General features: G+C 31.7%; 2 protein-coding genes and 1 long non-coding RNA gene across 3 annotated transcripts; 2 read left to right on the top strand and 1 right to left on the bottom strand.

Moving 5' to 3' along the window:
- The first annotated feature begins 4,846 nt into the window (after positions 1 to 4,846).
- LOC114375067 (ethylene-responsive transcription factor CRF1-like) lies at positions 4,847 to 6,643 on the top strand. Its single transcript, XM_028332817.1, has one exon. It carries the CDS (start codon positions 5,533 to 5,535, stop codon positions 6,400 to 6,402), a length of 870 nt encoding a protein of 289 aa, XP_028188618.1. The 5' UTR covers positions 4,847 to 5,532; the 3' UTR covers positions 6,403 to 6,643.
- A 7,787-nt stretch (positions 6,644 to 14,430) lies between these two features.
- On the bottom strand, positions 14,431 to 15,068 carry LOC114375071. Its single transcript, XR_003658695.1, has 2 exons — positions 14,880 to 15,068; positions 14,431 to 14,754 (listed from the first exon to the last, which is right to left on the bottom strand). It is a non-coding gene; the product is annotated as an uncharacterized LOC114375071 (long non-coding RNA).
- Positions 15,069 to 15,731: 663 nt separating this feature from the next.
- LOC114375031 lies at positions 15,732 to 19,820 on the top strand. The gene is made up of 3 exons (XM_028332769.1): positions 15,732 to 16,037; positions 16,284 to 18,265; positions 18,849 to 19,820. Exons 2-3 carry the CDS (start codon positions 16,309 to 16,311, stop codon positions 19,484 to 19,486), a joined length of 2,595 nt encoding a protein of 864 aa, XP_028188570.1. The 5' UTR covers positions 15,732 to 16,037; positions 16,284 to 16,308; the 3' UTR covers positions 19,487 to 19,820.
- Positions 19,821 to 20,408: the final 588 nt, after the last annotated feature.

Genomic DNA, 20,408 nt, shown 5'->3' with positions numbered 1-20,408 from the left:
CAATAAAAAAGAATAGTTATACTCTTGTTAACTTATATATTATAAATTTATTGATTTTTAAATATTTACATACAAATTTATATTAAAGATAATGTGTCAGTTTGTTATATATAGTCTACAAATTTAACATAAACTCTCTAAAAATGCTGTACTTATAGAAATATATTAAAAGTCAGTTCTACTATTTGGCAAAAGAAGATACGTTACGAATCTATTCGAATTATCATCTATATATTTTAGATTTAAATATTTTTTTAATTTTTTAAAATTTAACCTTTTTTATTTTTTATTCTTGCAAAATTATTTTTTTTTTCTTTTAGACTTTGTAAATTATTCTTATTTTATTTTTACTCCTTAAAACACTTTAAATAACACTTTGAAAAATATAAAAAATATTATCTAAAATATTATTAACACTAAAACATAATTTACAAAACCTAAAAATAAAAAAAATAGAAAGATAAAAAAAATTAAATTATAAGAAATAAAAAAATATTTAACTCTATATATTTACAACTACTTGTATCAGCTGTTAATCAGGGGTTAAAGAAAATTTGTAAGTTGTCAGAAAAATATTTACATGTATATGACCTTGATATATAACTTCGTTCAATTGTTTTTCTTAACAATGGATTCTTAAAAAATAACAAAATATGCACAAATGTACTGTTGCAAGCATTTTATACATATACATTTATTTCCGTATTAGCGCCAAGTTGACTAACCGTAAAACCAAAACGTCGTTTGAGCCTACCTACTCCCATAAGATAAATGCTAGAAATTTAAAATTTTAAAATTTATAAGTTATTTGATTTAATTCAATATATTTGCTAAAATTAATTGGTAAAATAATTAATATATAATGTATAATGACATATTTAATATTTTAATTTATTGTTGATAACTTGTCATCTTAAAAAATAGGACAATAATTTTTAAATTTTATATTATGAAAGAATAGTAAAGTTTTGGTATTTTACTCATGGTTTAAAATCAATTTTTTAATAAAATAATAATATTATTTTAAATTAAAAAAATGAATTAAATTAGTAAACTTATATGGTTTAAATTAAATTTTTATATTTAATTTTTTTTATTAATATTCGGATGCAAATCAAGCAAATAATTATAAAATTGTCACTTTGACATGATTTAAATATTTTTAACCTTAACCAACAATATGGTAATATCAATTTATTTAATGAGTTAATTGTCATATCCGTGTAAAAATGTTAAAATAGATAAAATAATTTTGTTTAAGTTATGTAAAAGAATAAAACAAAATTTCAAATAACTTAGCAAGAAAAAAATTGTAAAAAAATGAAAGAAGAATCTAGCAACTTACTCGTATAAGTTAGCTTATTGTCATAAAATACTTTAAATGAAAATAGGTTATTATGAGTTATTAAAATAAAATCGTATATCAAACAAATATACTTTTTTTCAAAATAATACTTCAAATAATCTATGAAGATAAGTTATAAGTTATTAAAATAAAATTATATATCAAACACATATATATTTTTGTGTAAAAATAGCATATATACCGACCAAATAAACTTATAAAACTCTTCAAAGTCTTATCAGACACACTCGTACTCCTCCTCCTCTAATTACAAGATGTTTATATAATAAACTTAGGTTCTTGTTAATTAGTTAATTAGTGTTTTTATGATATTAATTAAGAAAGTAAAAAATATATTTGTTGTAAAGATTAAAAACATAATAAAAATTATGAATAATATAATTTTATGTCTTTTAATATAACAATTTTTTGTTTCAATTCTTACTTGTTAGCATTTGGCCATAAACTTACTACGTACTTTAATTGTGAATTTGTTGTTGCACCCGCGCGTCGTCTGAAACATGATGATAGGGTAATGATAATAAGTAAAAACAAAGCACATATTGGCCACAGAGCCCATTGATTTCCATATTAAAGATACATATGAGTGCGGTTAAACTCCAAAATGACAAGTACCGGAGCTTCTCTGTATTTTGTGGCTCAATGCATGCATAAAAGTATGAACATCCCTAGGACTACGAGACCATGGCTATCTCTAACGGCATTGTTTCTCCAGCACCATTTCTTAAAAAACAAAACTAGCAAGCACAAACACATTTTCTTTATGTGATCATAAGTTCATAACACTTTACACTTTATATTATTTTTTTTTTTAAATCAAACATGTTCCTATTTTAAATTTTTACTCTAGGATCTAATTTAATTGATTAAACATGATATGATATGTGAATATTGTAAATTTTTTATTACATGTTGAATTCTTAAGGATTGAAAATAAATTTAAATGTTTAACAACTTAAACAAATAAGTATTAAACTATAAATATAATAACTTGCATTAATATACCATAACAGAGGAACTAGTAGTTGTTTCCTTTTTAAAGCATATATATTTTTTATTTTATAATTTATTCCCTATGTGAGAAAATTGTAAGTTTTAATCCTTACACATATATAGTCACATACGTGTATCAAAGTTAAGTTTTGATTTGTATTACTAATATCAAATAACACTTTGGAGTGGTGTAATACTGTTACATTTTTTTTAGTGATAAATGTCTACAAAAATTATTCAGAAACTAAAGCTTACTACAAGTTTTTCATATAAAAATTTAAACTTAAATTGAGAATAGTTATGCAAACTCCCTTAAATATATATATATATATATTTTGTAAGTAGTAAAAGAACACCCAAAAAAATAACTGCAAAGGTCTAAACCATGTTAGTTATTAAACTTGAAGTCTCTTACATCGAAGAGGTCACCTTGATTAATAATGTATACTAATCAGCGCGGCACATTGCTCCTTATTTATTTTCAGTCAAAGGGGGACTGAGACGGTTCCAAGTGTCTCGTCTGACGTGATTGGACTGGCTTTTGTCCTATCCAACGTCCCCACGTGTCGTCTTTTTTGCCTGATAAGGAGAGATGTATCTTCAACAGTTGCAGCCTTGCAGCTACACCGAACCACTAATTAGTAATTACTTCTCCAATTTACGTTAATGAAAATATTGATGGAGTAATAACTACCAGAACAAGTTTGTACGGAAAATTACAAATAAGAAGGTTGAATATTCTTTTAAAATAACGAGAGAAATAAAAAAATGAGATAAAATGTGTGATCAATAAAGAGAAATTAAAAAATCAATTATAAAAATGTAAAAAATTATCATACAAACCATATAATTCTTAAAATAAAAAATATATCATGCATTTGAAATAAATTTAAAACAAGTGTTAATAAGTGTAATTTTATGAAAAAGTGTTATTAACATATTTTTGTTGTAATTTTAATGTAATGTTATTGTGATTTTTAATTGAAAGTTATTAAACCACTTTTAAAAAGATCATAATTTTAAGATAAGTGACTAGATTATGTTCTTTTATCCAACAATATTTGATTGTATTTTTGTAAGTTATAACTAATTATTTTTATTATGTAATACTTCCTATGGTCTTAAGTATATAAAAAAACATGTGACGTTAATTAAGAAAATTAGTTAATCATACTTAAGTATATCAATTTTAATTAAAAAGTTTTTTTTAACTTATCTTTCATTGAAATTTAAAATCTAAGAAAAAAATAATCATTAAAACTAAATTATCAATTAAATGAAAGATATTATAAAGATAATAACATTAAATAAGATAAAATTAATAGAAAAATATATTTGAAACAACAAATGTTTTTTTCTTTTTATGTTTAAGATCAGAGCAAGTACTATTTAAAGAAAAAACATATTTTTTATAGTGAAAAGTAAACATACTTAAATTATATAAACATGACTATTATAGATGGTAAAACTTTCCGTCTCTTTGCATATTTAATATAATTACATATTTAAGTTTCAAATTTAAAATTAGTGATTAACTTAAAATAATCCCGTTTTGTTCAATTCATGTGTTGAGAATTTTTTGCACCTAATGATTTGTATTATGTAATTGCATTGTCAATGGATCAAGATTTTTATTTTTGCATTAAGTTTGTTTTTATTGGTTGGTTTTAGATTGAAACATGTGCTGCAAAATTAATAACTGCAAAATAAACAACCACTATTTTTTTTCCACCTGTTATTACATTTGTATCAGTATTTTCTATTTTGTAATCTTGTATTAGTTTGATTTGTGAAAAGAAAGTTTGTATTGTATTATCTTTTTACTTCATTATTGTTTTAATCCTTGAATTTGGGATTGAATTTTTGTTAGTTCCTAAATTTTTTTAAAAAATTAGTCCATAAATTTTGAAAAACTACTTTTTTAATCTATAACATGATAAATTGATCCTTCGTGGTAAATTTTAAGTATTTTATAACAGAATTTTTTAGTATTTTATGGTAATTTTTAAATATAAATTAAAGTGACTAAAAAATAAAAATCTTCATAAAACATTAATTTATTATGTTAGAAATTTAGAATGAAAATTATTATTTATTTAAAATATAACTTAATTTTAATGATTCTTCCTTTTTAACTGTTACAATCATAACATTATAACAAATACTTAAAAAAATAAAAAAATAAACACAAATTAAAACAAATATAATAATAAACATATAATTAATTAATAAATGTAATTTTTTATGTGATTGTAAAATTTCTAATGTGTCAACACTAAAATATAACATCAAATAAAAATACATTATTATTAAATTAATCTTTAAAAAAAAATCCAAGTTATTTTTATCAGTTATTGAGAGACTAAAAAGTTAAGTATGTTAGCTGGTTTTTATTTAAAGTTGAATACGTAATAAATACTATATTGAATAGGTGTTGGATACTAGTATAAAATAGGTTTGGGTAAGCAAATAAAGAGTACTTTATTCAGTTATTCTTCTTCTACCGGTTGAGAGTGAGAGCAATAGTCTCTCTCTTTACCTTTGCCGACCCATATAGTTCTTCCTTTGGTTTCCGCCCTTTCATTTTTGTAGTAGTACAGTACTCGCTGCAACCATCAGGGTTCCGTTAGTTTACCATGTCAAAGCCATACAGATAAAGTACGCCAAGCACAGGCACTTGCAGAGGTCGTAATTTCTCGGCAACGCAACGCTGCCTTTTTCTTTTCCGGTGAAGAAACTGTTAACTTTTTGAAAATTTATCTTTATTTTGGATGCTTTTGTTTAGGCCCACATAGTTCACAGGCTGAGCTGAGGCTACAGCTCTCGGGTCTGGCTCATATGCCTCCACTTTTTTCGTACCTTGTGTCCCCTCCTTCACTCATCAACTTGTTCTGCACCTAGCCTCTCTCTATTTTTGTTTAAATTACTACTCCATTAATAACTTTCTCAACCATATCTATTCAATCCATAAATTCACCTTATATTTCTCTCTCTCTCTCTCTCTCTCTTTCCTTTATTTATTATTCTCTTCTCCCTCCCCGTGTCCCAAAGGAATATATATCTCTCTCTTCCTTTTTCCCTTTTCCCTCTTTACTCCCTCTCAGTACTCCACCGTTTCCCCTACTACTCCTACTCCTTTCAACGTCAATGCTACCCCCCAAGAATCTAATAACATGACTGCGCCACCGACGAAGTACACTCACCACACCAAACTACTCATACCCCCCGAAGAAGACCCACCCAAACACCATTATCCCAGACTCGTCAGAATAACCGTCACTGACACCGACGCCACCGACTCCTCCAGCGACGAAGAAGAAGAACAAACATACCACTGCAACTCTTCCACGCGCCACCGACATAGGAAGTTCGTCAATGAGATTTCTATCGAGTCGTGCTCCAGCGAGAACGACGGCGTCGTTTCGAGGAAGCGAATTCGAAGAAGAAGCACCACTACGCCCAAAGCGACAAGAGCTTCAGACACTCGGCGCGTGTCCGACGGTAAGAAATTCCGCGGAGTGAGACAGAGGCCGTGGGGAAAATGGGCCGCGGAGATACGAGACCCAGCGCGACGCGTTCGGTTATGGTTGGGTACCTACGACACTGCTGAGGAAGCCGCTTTGGTGTACGACAACGCCGCCATTAAGCTGCGTGGACCCCACGCGCTCACCAATTTCATAACGCCACCTTCCGGGGAGGAAACTCATTGCAATAGCAAGAATATCTTTTCTCCCACTTCCGTGCTTCACTGTTGCTCCTTGTCCGAGGAAGCTGAGTCCGTTACGGCCAAAGACGATGACTACTCCTCGGTGTCGGAGAATAAGGTCAAAGCTGAGTCAGCGTTTCCGCCCGAAATAGATTTTGAGTTTCGAGCTTGTTCGACTGTGCCGGAGAGTCTGTTGTTCTGCGATGATGATTGGTCTAGTGAGTTTCTCAATTCTTATGAAGATTTCGGTTTCAAAAGTTGGCATACGGACAGAAATCGTGACTTTTTCCAAGATATCGACGATTTGTTTGTCTCGGATCCCCTCCTTGCTCTCTGAGTTCTTCACTTCTTTTCTATAACAGACTATTCTCGTCGTTGTGTTGCCTCCACTATCGGCAAATTTTGTGTCGTCGGGAAATAATAGCCATTGTAATCACTAATCTTTTTTTCTCTGTGTGGTTTTTAAATTTATTTTCGTTCTGGCCATTTTTGTAAGTTGTAACAGTCATGTAGTAGTCGTGTTCAATCCTTGAACGTTGAAGCTTTGCATTTTATTATATTAATTATTTTTAACTATATGATGATATTTTTTTTTAAAAAAAAAAACAGATTAATTGCTTTTTAGTACGTAGTAGTACGTTTGAGATTAATACTTTTACTTTATGGAGTTGTACTGTTTTAGCATTTAATTTGAATAATCTTTTAAAGCGTTTCTATTGGGGGACTAATCCCCACGTGAGTCCCGACCATGAGATGCATTCGTTTTATTTTTAAATCCCTTCGTTTCAAAAATAAAAGTCTATACTATAAAGCAATTAAACCCAAATGATGTTATATGCTTATATTTAGTAATTTAAATTTTCAGTTTTCTTTTACGGGAATTCCGTCTAATGTTAAACATGCCATAAAAAGTAAAATTCTATTTTTTCCTTTTTTTTTCAGTTGTAACCATCAAATAAAATTATTTTTAGTACGTGGAAGTGCGGTCCGTCCAATTTTGTAATTGGTTCAAGTCCTAAAGTTTAAGTGATTTCAAACTGGCATTTGAGAATTGAGACTAGTTTAAGTTTGACCATTTTGGTTTGAGTAATGCTATTTAGTGCGAGAAAATTCTTATGAAATTAAGTACGAAGGAGTAGGAATTGAATTAATTAATAATCATAAAGGGTGGGTTCCTATAAAAAATAATTTTGTATATCCGTGTACCCCAATTTAGCATTTTGAACCAATCATAAACGAACGAGTATTTTGCTACCAAGCATGGGTATGCATGTTGTACGTATTTAATCAGAACTATCGGGTAAATGCGCGTATAACGACAATCCAGTATAAAGTTTTAGAGTATAAATGAATTTTTGAGAAAAGGTTTAGAATTAAACTGTTTGTCGTACGATCAATAATGTAGTCGAGATATTTTAACTGTATTGATTTAAGCGGAGTTTGTTCGGGTAAATTTATACCTGCCAGCTACATACTTCACCAGATATTCAAACCTTGTGAACAACTTTAATAATAAAAAGGAAAAAAAAACCATGGTAGGGAACGATTTAGTTTGTGGTACGTGCAATGACAATCCCCGTTGTTAATTTGTGCTGATATTGGCCATCGCACTCAACATGTTCTTATTAGGATCTTAAAAGTTCATCTCAAGTTATCGATACGGAGGTTTTTTTTTTTTTTTTTAAGAAACAAATTCGGTCAATTTGGCTGTTAACAGAAAAAGAAAGTTGTGTTCGCTACAAATAACGCGAAATTAGTCAACTTATATCAAATTCTAACATGAAAAGTCAACTATATGAATTGTTTCTACTACGTTTTTTTTTTTTTTTTTATGTGGAAAGCAATTAAGAGAGAAAAAACAAGACTTTTGGCCCCCCTCAAAAGCCGAAACGTAAGTTCATTTTGTGTTTGGGCCAAATTGAGGCATGTTCCCAACTTCCCAATAAAAGCAAAAGAAAAATTAAGACAGGATCTCTAATATGCCAAGTGGCACATAAAATCACAATTGTGATATTGAAGGCAACATGAAAATGCGTTTTGGCCTTTGGATTGAACCCAATATCTGACAGAAGCAGAGGGGAGCAAGTGGCACAATACTTTTCCTGGCATGGCACTAGCTCGCTCAAGGGAAAAGCAGATATTCGTAGCCACTGAATTTGGACCACGTTAGACCGGTAGTTTGAGAGCGTTTTCATGCTTTTACCCTTTTTCTTTTCCAGCATATTATCGAGTATTGATTAGCTTTTTTTATATAAGAAAATTGTATTAAACACAATTTTTAGAAGTTCTTAAGAACTTCAGCAACTTAATTTTATTAAAATAAAATAAATAAGTTAAAAATAACATGCATGAACTAATTTTTAATTTATTTGTTACTCAACTCTCCTTGCTATCTCTTTTCTCTTTGTCTCTTTCTTCTTTTTTTTCTATCTTTCATTTCATTTTTTTAAAAGTAAAAAACATCAAACAATTTTTACTTATTTTTAACACTATTATTTTTAACTATGTTTAAAGTATTTTTTTAAGCCAAATAAAATTAGATCAAATAAAACCTTATATATACAACAAATTCTCTCTCTCTATATATATATGAGTAAAAACATCTTATATGAGAGTTAGATGATTAAATCTAGATCGTATAATCATATATGAAGAGTTAAAATTTAATATTAAAAAATCACATAATTTTTTAAATAATTACATAACATTAAATCTTAATCATTCATATTTAGTTATACAATGTAAATTTAATTATTTCACTCTCGTACAAAATACCTTTCTCTCTATATAAACATTAATAACACTATAAATTAATTAACATCAACTTATTTTAACTTAATCATTTGTTTCAAATTTAAGTATTAAATATATAATTAGATTAAATACTCAAATTTTTTACCACTCACAATCATCTTTATTTTACCAGGCTCAAGCAAGAGGATACATGTGATCTATATTAAAAAAAAAATCAAATAATTTTTACTATAGTATGTTTCGGGTTGAAACAGCTAGCATTTATGAAGCAACATCACGTTACCGGTCTTTTTGTTATTCCATTAAACTACCCAATATGACACTTTATATTAACAATTTGTTTTACTTTTATAGTAACTCTAATGTTTCATCTTGGAACAACATTTATGATGAAACACATTTCGCATTAAATTCTTTGTCGTATTATGTTGCTTTATTAGTTACTATTAGGATAAGTTACATATTATCGTCCAATTCCATATTAGCCGTTTTAAATGTAAGCATCATCCAATTAATTTCAAAATAAGATCTTGATCGAGTTTGATTTTTTTTTTCTTACAAAAAAGGAAGAAGAGAGGGCAAAGTCGTTATTTAGCGGGGAAAAAACATTTTATATAGAGAGGAGAAAGTTTATATTTCCTTTTCCTAGTATAAATATTGTATACGCTGTCGTGGTGCTGCCACACACACACATATATATATATATATGGAAATTGCTTATAGGTAGTTGATACTCTATATATATAAATTAGTTTGTTGACTGGGCCTCACGAAAATATCTCTGTCTTATTTGTTGTAACCTAATCCCCATATGCAGCCATACCATGAACCCAGAAAAGCTATACCTCACCCATGGACCATGATGAACAAGTTGAAATTTATGGAATATGGATCTTATCGTATAAAAATCAAAGTAACAAACATGCTCTTCAAACTCCACGAAGAAACGTCTCTTTCCCTGTTTATAAATGAGACACATTAATTTATTTAAGCTTTGATCAATGACGGTCTATATATCTAGCTTCACAAAGATGGTCATGTACAGCAAGGTGATGATATTTAATGAGCTAGCCTCAACCTTGAAATATGTGTATGTGTGAAGAAGGGTTGGGAAAAACACGTTAAGCCGCAGCAGATATGTCATTGTCTAGTATATATATGAAGGATGGCACGGGTAATTTTTAATTTTGATGGCCTGCATAATTTGTCTTATCTAGAATACAACTGGGATTTTTGAAACTCAGCATGAGCAACTTGGTGCTTACTTACTGTATGATATATTCACATTCTCGATCAATCAGATTTGTTGGTCCCCCACCCTGGCGTTATACTATAACAAGATTTTCGCCTATATATATGCACTTTCCCTGTCTAGCATTTTGCATCATTATCATTATCATATCATTCATTATACGTATAAAAATACTGGCCGGGGACAACGCTGATGGGTTTAATAGTGATGAGTTTATTAATTTGCTCTTTCAAGAAGCCGCAGAAGATAACGGGTTAAGATATACAAACACAAGAACCGTAAAATGCCAAATATGGATTCACAATCTAGAATCACAAAAATACAGAGATATTCCATGTTATTCTGCGTCACTCTACAGGCTCAATCGCAGCCTTACACGTAATCAATCCAACGGTTTTGGGCCTCGTTCGTTTTGTGCAAGTGTGTGCAACAGCCAACAGAATCATTTGGTCCCCGCGTCACACGTCTCGTCCAGCTCAATCAATATTCACTATTGCCACGCCAGTCCCACCTTTGTAGTACCGTATAATATTTTTATGGAACTTGTAATTAGTTCAATTAAATTAATAAATAAATTTATTAAAAACTAGGTTGAGGTATATTAATGAATTATAGTAAAAATATTTTTTTAAAATAGATAATTAAAATATATGACTAATATTTTAATTTCTTAAAGAATATTTTTAATTTTACTCATTTATTAAGATATTAATTTGCATTTGCCTTTATTTTATTTCTTATATATTTATAAAATATATTATCAATTTTATATACCACATTACCATATGTTATCCGGTTAATTTCATATACATTTATATTTACAGAAATAAATAATTTCATTTTATTTTTTTTAATTATGTTCTTTTATATTCTAACAAATAGTGTTACCAAAAAATATTCTAACAAATGGGATTGTAGTTTTTTATTAAGCATATGAGATGCTTATTTTTTAAAAAAATTAAGAGTTTAAAGTCTAGATAGAAATATTCCAACATTGTTGTTGTTAATATTTTTTTTTACTACGAGTTTTGTTATTTTACACGCATTTCTTAATATATATTTTGATGACATTACTCATCATATTTCGACACTTCATCTTTTATCTACCTATTTTTCTCTTGATTATATAAAGTTATAGAGAGAAAAACATTATAGGCAGAGATTTTCGTTTACTACACTGCAGTTTTTAGCATTATTGAGTTAAATTAAAGAATTCTAATTATTTTTCATAAATACCACTCATATAATCACATTTATGTGATTCGTGGATAAATGTTTATGGTTGTTAAATTAAAAGTGTTTAATAAAATTAACTGTTGAAATAACTTAAAAGTGTAAAATAATAAAACCATAATTTATTTAAAAAGGATAAAAAAAAAATTAGATAAATATATTAAGAATAAAAGGGAAGTAAAATATAAAAATTTATAAGCTAGTATTTTAAAAAATATTATTTAAAGTAGCGTTTCAAATAAAATTTTAGAAGCTACTGTAAACATACTAAAAAATAATCAAATGAACTTTTTACTAGTAAAAAAAAGTTAACAACTAATTAAAATATCTTAGTCAACCTTGCACTAATGTAATTTCTCAATTCTCGTTTGTTCATCTCCCAACATTAATGGCATATTTTAAAACCTATTCTATTATTTATGAACAAATAGTATCTGATGTATATGTTTATACAGGCAAATACTACTAGCATTCTAATACTATTAGTTAAGAAAATAAACCGAGAAGTCTTTATAAGTGTAGTATATAAAATTACCAGTACACATTTTTTATTTATTAATTAATATCTTTAAAATATTTGTTTTTAATACTCATAAAAATTGAAAAATCACATAATTCAATTAAAAAATAAGAAGAAAAAATACAAATGAAACAGACTTTCATATCTGATTTATTACAGAGATCGAAACTAAATGAAAATATTATATTATACTTATACACTGTCATTTAACAACATATAATGGAATTGTTTTTTTTTTTTCGAGGGGGGGGGGGGGGGGGGGGGTTACAAATAATAATTATTATTATTGTTTTGTGAGAAACTACTGGCCTACCACGTTAAGAAGATTGAATGGGACAACGCAAATAAGTTAAAAACGAGTTTCAAGTCAAGTTTTTAGCCAAGTGTTCATCTTATTATTCATACGAGTGTACCAAGTAATTTTAAAATTTTCCGAAAGCCACATCAACTTCCGGGCCGAAAGTGTTGGGTTTATATCCTTGGTGTTGTTTTCTTCCCTGATCTGGGCCCTATTAAATATTTGATGCGTCGTTTCCCCATCAACTAGAAAAGTCACGTAACGATGGATCTTATAAGCAGAGGTTGGGTTTATTTATATCAGGCTTAATTGTATTTTTAACGACTTTGATTTTTTTATATTATCTCTAAAAAAAATTACATAATAAACTAACTAAAAATAATTTAAAGATTGTGGAGCAGTTGCTGTGAGTCAAAATGAAATTCGTTGGCACCATTTTCATAGCTAGTTAGTTATTCATCTTGTCTATAAATAGTTATTCTGGAATTTCCTTCTCTTTCTCTGTGGTATGGTATCATGGTATGTGAATTAGTATGTATGAGTATATAATGTCCCACTGAGACAACATTATAGCCAGAAGAGGACATTTTGGTCCTTTTCAAATAGTTGTTAAATTTGTGTTGAGAGAGCAGGGGAGATTTTTTTTTTTTTTGGTGAATGAGCATGGGAGAATTATAATAATGATTAATGAGTTTTTCGTCCATTGATTTTCATTTGTCTTCTGCCTTTGATTATATTTCATGTTGAGAACATTGGTTGTTGATGGCTAATTAAGGATTTGTTTGGTTATGAGTTAGAATAAATGCTTTGTTGGTCATATTTGACCTTTCCCTGATGTTAAATGGTAATCAAGATTGATGGCCAAAACATGGACAACACAAAAAAGCAGCACAGATGTGACATTATGTGAGTTGCATTCGTCATTATGTTGTATGCACCGTAAAGTCAGCGTAAGAAGATAATTTTTTGTGTTGAGAGCCAAATGATTCATTAGGCTTTATCCCACTAAAAAACCAAACATGCTAAATCACGGTTCATATATGGAGTTGTCTTCTCTGGATTCGATGCACATGGGTTTGCCTTCACCTATCAACTTACATTGGGATATATTGGATTATTGTAAGCTGATGTTAAAATTAAAGTTGGCTTTTAGTGCCTTCCTTAACTCTATTCCTTTGCTACCATTGCTTTGTTTTGCCACAGAAAGTTAACTTGTTACCCAATAAATTTTTTTGGTAGTAAAAAATGCAATATATATTAAAGAGGAACTAATTGGGTCATAAGAAGTAACCCAAGTAGTTAAGAGAATAACACTAATACAAAAAATTATCCAAGACAAGGAACTTCAACTCTAGCACACCGAGAGCCCCTCACGCAGTCCTTTAGACTAAAACCGTGAATCCCTCTATAACAGAAGCATGAATCTTAAATTGTCCAACCACCTCCCGTAAAAGCCAAGGACAGCAACTATACAACACTACTATGGAGGCCGCAAACCCAACTTGATACCCAATATTGTTGTACATGTTTGGTTATTAGAGGCTACAAAACTACTTTTATTTTCAAAGCAATGTTTTTCTTCTTTATTTTGTGTCTTAAAATTCGATAAAATTCATTAAAAAAACACATTTTTTTTCTTTTTATCCAAATATATCCCATATATCTACTGTTTTTAAATTTATTTATTTAAACTCTTTACATTTGTGTCGCTTGGTTTATTGCAAAATTGAATAAATGACCAAAAAATAATGACAGCTTTCACCATTCGATGTTATGCTAGTTGTTTGCAGTTTCCTACCCAGCTTGATGGTAATTGGTAGAGGGGACTTATATAGCATACTATTTCCAATTTACAGTGTTATACACTTATGGAACAGGTATTAGATCTTCAACAAGGTGGAAATTCTAGTATTATGTCTGTACATGTTCCTGCGGCTCGGATGAGTATTTTGGTAAACAATGAATCTAAAAGTTGCAGCTTATGAATTTTTATAAATAGCTAGACATGTATCTTATGCGTGCTGTATATATATTTTTAGAATTATGACATCACTATGTTGGATACTATCCTATCAATGCATCATATAGGTTGTGGCTAATTTTTATGGGTTTTGCATACTCAATGATAAATTGCACATAGTTAATCCCTTTTTGGAATTTCACAAGGTTAAAAAGAAGTATTGGAATGGCTTTTAAAAAAAATGATTTTCATCCCAATTGTTATTTGTTAATCGATTTTAACGAAAGGCCCGTGAAGCAAATTAGCTATTATTCCCAAAAAGAAATTAAACAATGACAAGAATGTACAAATTAGAATGGCATCAGCAAATAGAAAATGACATTAAGAAGCCAGTAAAAAACAAATACCCTTACATCACTGGGAAAATGAATCCGAAAAAACAAGGTCGAATTCCTATGGGAAATTTTTTCCCAGTCATTAGTATTTCGGGAATAACGTTGTCTATTATATCTATGATTCCTAACGCTAATAGTTGTATCAATAATAATAAACATAAGACCTTCTTTCAAGTGAAAGAGCGTCCTTTTCAGAAGGTGGAGGAGTGGATGAGATAAGTGAGTGCCAAAGCCAACATCATCAAAACATACGCAATCCCTTGATCTATGGACGTTCCTGAACCAAACATAACATAAGGAAAATCATGAATGTGAAAATTAGAGCAATGCAAGCACATGTTCAGATCCAGCGAAGAAATTAGATCTAGAAAGAGAGGAATGAATAATTAATTAATTAATAACCGTCGCTGGTAGGAGCAGGTGCTGGAGCTAGGGATTGGGCATGAACAGCGACAGGCATGTAAAGAGTGAAGATGAGAGAGAGAACAACGGCGGCCACCACTCCGAAACCGAATGAAAATCTGAAACTAGCCATCTTTTTGCTCTCTCTCTCTCAAATGCAGTAATTGGAGGAGTGGGAACACTGGTGTGAGACGGCGCACGGGTTTAATAGGCCGTTACGAAGGGGAAGCAAAAGTGGATATAGGCAACCGATCAAGCCGGTAATACGAAGTGGGGTCCACTGCATGTTACGCTTGCTGAAGCTGTTGTAACTTGTATGCCCCTTTGCTTTGGATTCCAAACCAGCCACAGCGCTGACACTCTGTCACCTTTTGGCCCCATATGCTTTGTCTAACTTTTTTGGTTTTTTATCCATCTTTATCAAAAATTCACAAATATTCACACCTGTTGTTAAACTAATTTAGTTTTTTTTTAAATGAATAAATATCTCATTTTCATTTTTAGATAAAAATAAAGTATTAATTTAGTGTTTTCTAATTTAAAGATATTAAATCAATTTATTTTTTTATTTAATACTTTAGCTTGTGCATTATAGATGATAAATATTTATTTTATACAACTAAAGTTTTAGAACGAAAGATGTTAAAAATAAGATAAAATATTAAGTTAAATAACTAATTTAATCTTTGTAATTATAAAAATGTTTGTCTTTTTTTCTTCTTCTTAAATTACTAAATAATGATATCTCAAATAACACTCAAGTCATGAAATACAATTTTGTTCAAGCTGAAGAAAATTAATATAAGCAATAGAATGGGAAGTTATATTCCCTGTTGTAAACTAGAGATAATATTAAAGATCAAATTTTTTTAGGGAATCCTTTTCCATAAATAAGATCAGAGAGAAATTTATAGGGGAATTGGCGTAGGCGTTAAAGATTGGGGAAGCTGGCGTTGAATGAAAAATAGTAACATTTATTTGATTGATTCTAAAAACGTAGGCTGGTGAATGAGGAGCATCTTGGGTCTGTTAATAGTATATATATATAGCTAGAAGACAGAATAGAATGGGATCACTGGAAGACGAAATTCGCGGGAAGATCGGAGACATGCAACGGCCATTTGCATCCTCCGAAGAAGACCGCATCCAAACTCTGAGGTAAGAATTAGTTCAATCCTTGACTTCCATGCCAGTAACAACCTGCCTCAAACTTTCCGTTTTCCTTTGTCTTCATCATTACCTTACCACCCTTCTCGTCTTGGTTTCTCACCTCCCAGATCGTAAGAGTTTTTCGTATTGTCGTTACAATAATAAGTTTTAGACAAATATGATCTGCAATAAGTAATTATTAAGACCTTATTAGGTCTTTTTCCTTGATATTTGGATTACGTTGTTGTTTTGTAGATTTTGAATTAAAGGTGCCGCCGGGATGGAACAGTTCCGGCATATAGGAGAGGTGGTTGGGAGTCTGAAAGCGCTTATGGTTTTGCGCGATGAAATCCAAATAAACCAACGACAATGCTGTTTGATCCTGGACATCTTCGGTTTGGCGATGGAGACGATCGCGGAGGAGATAAGGCAGAACCTGAAGCTGGAGGAGCGTAACACGAAATGGAAGGCTCTGGAATTTCCGCTGCGTGAGCTATGCAGGGTTTTGAAGGAGGGAGAGCTTTACATAAGGCAGTGTTTGGATTCCAAGGACTGGTTGGGGAAAGCCCTCACCCTTTCTCACAACAGAGAATGCGTCGAATTCCACATCCACAATCTTCTCTGTTATTTCCCCGCCGTCATCGAGGCCATTGAGAACGCTGGACTGGTGTCAGGCTCGGATCCGGACGAGAAGGAGAAGAAGAAAGTGATGCTGGCTCGGAAATACGACTTGGAATGGAACGACCCCAAGCTGTTCCAGTGGAGGTTCGGGAAACAGTATTTGGTCCCCCGCGATATTTGCAAGCAATTGGAACACGCGTGGAGGGAGGACAGGTGGAGTCTCGTGGAAGCAATCAAGGACAAGAAGAAGAAGAAGAAGAAGAAGAGCGAGCAGCGCCTAGCGGATATGTTGTTGAAGAAACTTCTTAATGGGTCAGAGATTGTCCCAATTGAGGTTCTTATTGGGTCGAATGATTACCAAGTTAGACGCAGGTTGGGTCGCGGTGGTAAGGAGTTTAAGGAAATCCAATGGCTCGGACAGTGCTTCGCGTTGAGACACTTTCAGGGTGAGAGACAAGCGCACGAGGCCGAGGTTTCCACTCTGCTCTCATTATCTCACCCCAACATATTGCAATACCTCTGCGGGTTTTACGACGAGGAGAAAAAGGAGTATTCCCTTGTGATGGAGTTGATGAACAAGGATTTGTGGACTTACATGAAGGATAATTGTGGTCCCAGGAGACAGATTCTCTTCTCTGTCCCCGTTGTGGTGGACCTCATGCTTCAGATGGCCAGAGGCATGGAGTACTTACATTCCAAAAAGATTTTTCACGGACACCTTAACCCTTGTAATATTTTGCTCAAGCCAAGGAACTCCCAAGAGGGTTATTTTCAAGCAAAGGTTTCAGGGTTTGGCTTGTCTTCTGTGAACAATATTAACATTAACAGTGATGCTCATGAGGACCACGACCCTTTAACTTGGTTTGCTCCCGAAGTTCTGACGGAGTTAGAACAAACGCCAGATGCTTATGCTAATTCTACTTGTACCTCGGAGAAAGCTGATGCTTATAGCTTTGGGATGATATGCTTTGAGTTGTTGACAGGGAAAGTGCCTTTTGAAGATAACCATCTTCGAGGAGCCAGAACCAGCCAAAACATTAAAGCGGGTGAAAGGCCTTTGTTTCCTTACCGTTCCCCAAAATACCTTGTGAGTTTGATCAAAAAGTGTTGGCAAACAGACCCTGCTCAGCGTCCTACATTCTCCTCCATTTGTAGGATTTTGCGTTACACGAAAAAGTTCCTTGCCATGAACACGGAGTCCCATATCATGAACCCAGAACTCAACAACCAGATTGAGCTTCAGGCCCCTCCTGTGGACTGCTGCGACATAGAAACGACGTTCCTAAAGGGCTTTTCAATGGAGAGGACGACATCTGGTGTGTTCGCTGTGTCGCAGATACCCTACGAAATGTTTGCTTATAAAGTTGCCGAGAAATTGAAAATCAATCCCAACAACAGCAGTAAGTGCTGCGAGCACCAAAAGGAGGAGCCCTCTTCGTGTAGGAGTGAAAGTGATGAGCAAAGTGATAACGCATCCACTGTGGAAGATCCGTTCCCACTACTAACCTCTCCGACATCAGTTTGCGGTGACGCACGGTCTGTTTGCTCGGAAGCCCCGTTCAGGAAAACTGTTAGAATGAAGAAACCAACACCCGTAAAGGCCAACAAAGAACAAGGTTAGTTCACTTCTTTGCACTATATATGTATGTGTACATATGCTTTCCAAAGGCTTCTATTTTATGTCTCAATTATGGTTTTTAGGACTCTAGGTTAAGGATTGAGAGAATGAACTTTTTCTATCAAGTCACTAAAATTTCACTTAATAATTTAAGTTTCTTCAGATAGTTCACAGTGTGATTGAGTAATTGAGATTAGATGATTTAAGCTTTGGCAGTAATTTTCTAAATACGCCTTTTCTGATAGTTTTGATATGTCGTTGATGTCTTGTATGATAATATTGAGTGTTTTCTCATTCTCTCATTTTTTATTCACGTAAAAAAAGATAAAATATTTTTTAATTCCTCTACAATTGATTTCTGATGACAATAGGAGTATGTTTGTGTTTTGAAGTATGGTTTTTTTTATATCAAAAGATATTCATGAATAACCAGTGCTAATATACATCCAAAGAGAGAAATATAAATGTGACAGGCAATTTGATAAGATAAGATTTCAATAGAATGTTTGCATGACAAGGAGATATATTTTGCTAAACTTGACTGCAAGAAACTAAATGTATAATATATTTGATTGAAACAGGAACTCCAAAATTGTTAGTGACAAAGTCATTACCATCATCTTTATCTAATCGAGTTTTAAGGACTACAAAGGTGAATCAGTCGTCATTGGCACCAAGCACTTTGAGCCCTGCAGCTGCAGATAGAAGACGACCTCCCGTAGTCTCTGACAAAGGGAATCAATCACCACTAGTTTCGAGCTCAGTCAGGAGAAAAAAATATGACGGAAGCTTGTCGGATTCTAAGGGCAGTTTAAGGCTGGAAAAAAGGGATCAGCCACCATTAGCATTACAAGGTAGTTCAAAGATGAAAAAGTCACAACTGAAGTTGAACCCTTCTTTGAGCCCAAGAAGACTACGACGTTCCAACACTGAGACCAATTTGAAGGGGCTCACGCCGACCCATACGTTATGCTCTCAGAGAATATGCACAAACAGAAGTCGTAGTTATCATGTCTCAGATTTGGATAACGGTTTAAAGATGACAAAAGGTAGGTTGTCATCGTTGGCATTAAGCCCCTATATGAGAAGAAAGAAAACAAGCGGCCATGTCTCTGACTCCGAGAGCAGTTTTGTGAAGAAAAGAGGAAGTCTTTCACCATTCGCATTGAGCCCTTTGAGTCCTTATGTGAGGACAACCTGTGGCCATGTCTCGGATTAATTAATTAAGGCCCTTTTGACTTTCAGTGCCTATGGAAGATTTTCAGATTATTTAATCAGTCGTCACCTTTGCCTCTTAGCACAGTTATAGTCCTTAGACTATTTTGCACCATGCAGATTTTCCCAACATTTGTTTACTCTTTTGCTTAACACAGACATGTCTTAAGATAAGTGGAAAACACAAAGATGTAGCTTTTTAACGGAAGGTTAGAAGCATAGTTTCATGCTTGGTTGTATTATTTGCAGTCTCTCGGAGATTTCCTTGTGTTTTTAGGAGTATGGTTTTTAGGAACTGATGAATTTCAGTGAATATATTCATGTCATAAATTATTGGAGTTGCCTCCCCAACTTTCTATCCTTTTTGTTTCCTTCGTTATTATTATTATTATTTTTTTTTTTTGCTGAATTTTATTTCCTTCGTTATACTCTTTCTTAAATTCAATTATGTGCAATTCGGATTAGGATTCTTTACGTAAACTGCGAACAATTAATTTGTTCGGTGTGTGCTGAGAGAAGGAAATATATTCATGTCATAAATTTTGAGCACAATTAAAATATTTTACTTCTTTTTTGTTGTGCCCTCACATCAAATCCTCTCATCACAACCTCGTGAAGGGTCTATTATTTTAGTGGATTTTTTAAAGAAAAATTATAAAACTAACAAGTTTTTAAAACTGGAAAAAAAAAATTAAACTGAAAACTGTTTTTTTAATTATAATTAAAAACTAAAAATCACCCCAAACATTAAACTAAGTTTTTAATGATAAATAGCCTCTATTAATGTGTTGCAACATTTTAAATAAACATATAGATATTATTAGATGGAAAACTTAATAAACACATACAAGAAATTTAATTAAATATTTTCTAAAATTAATATACACATTGACCGTAGAAAGCTTTTATTACAAGTATAGAATTAT

This window comes from Glycine soja, chromosome 11 (genome assembly GCF_004193775.1).
Source record: "Glycine soja cultivar W05 chromosome 11, ASM419377v2, whole genome shotgun sequence".
Classification (NCBI taxonomy): domain Eukaryota; kingdom Viridiplantae; phylum Streptophyta; class Magnoliopsida; order Fabales; family Fabaceae; genus Glycine; species Glycine soja.
This window is presented reverse-complemented; position numbering and strand designations above follow the sequence as displayed.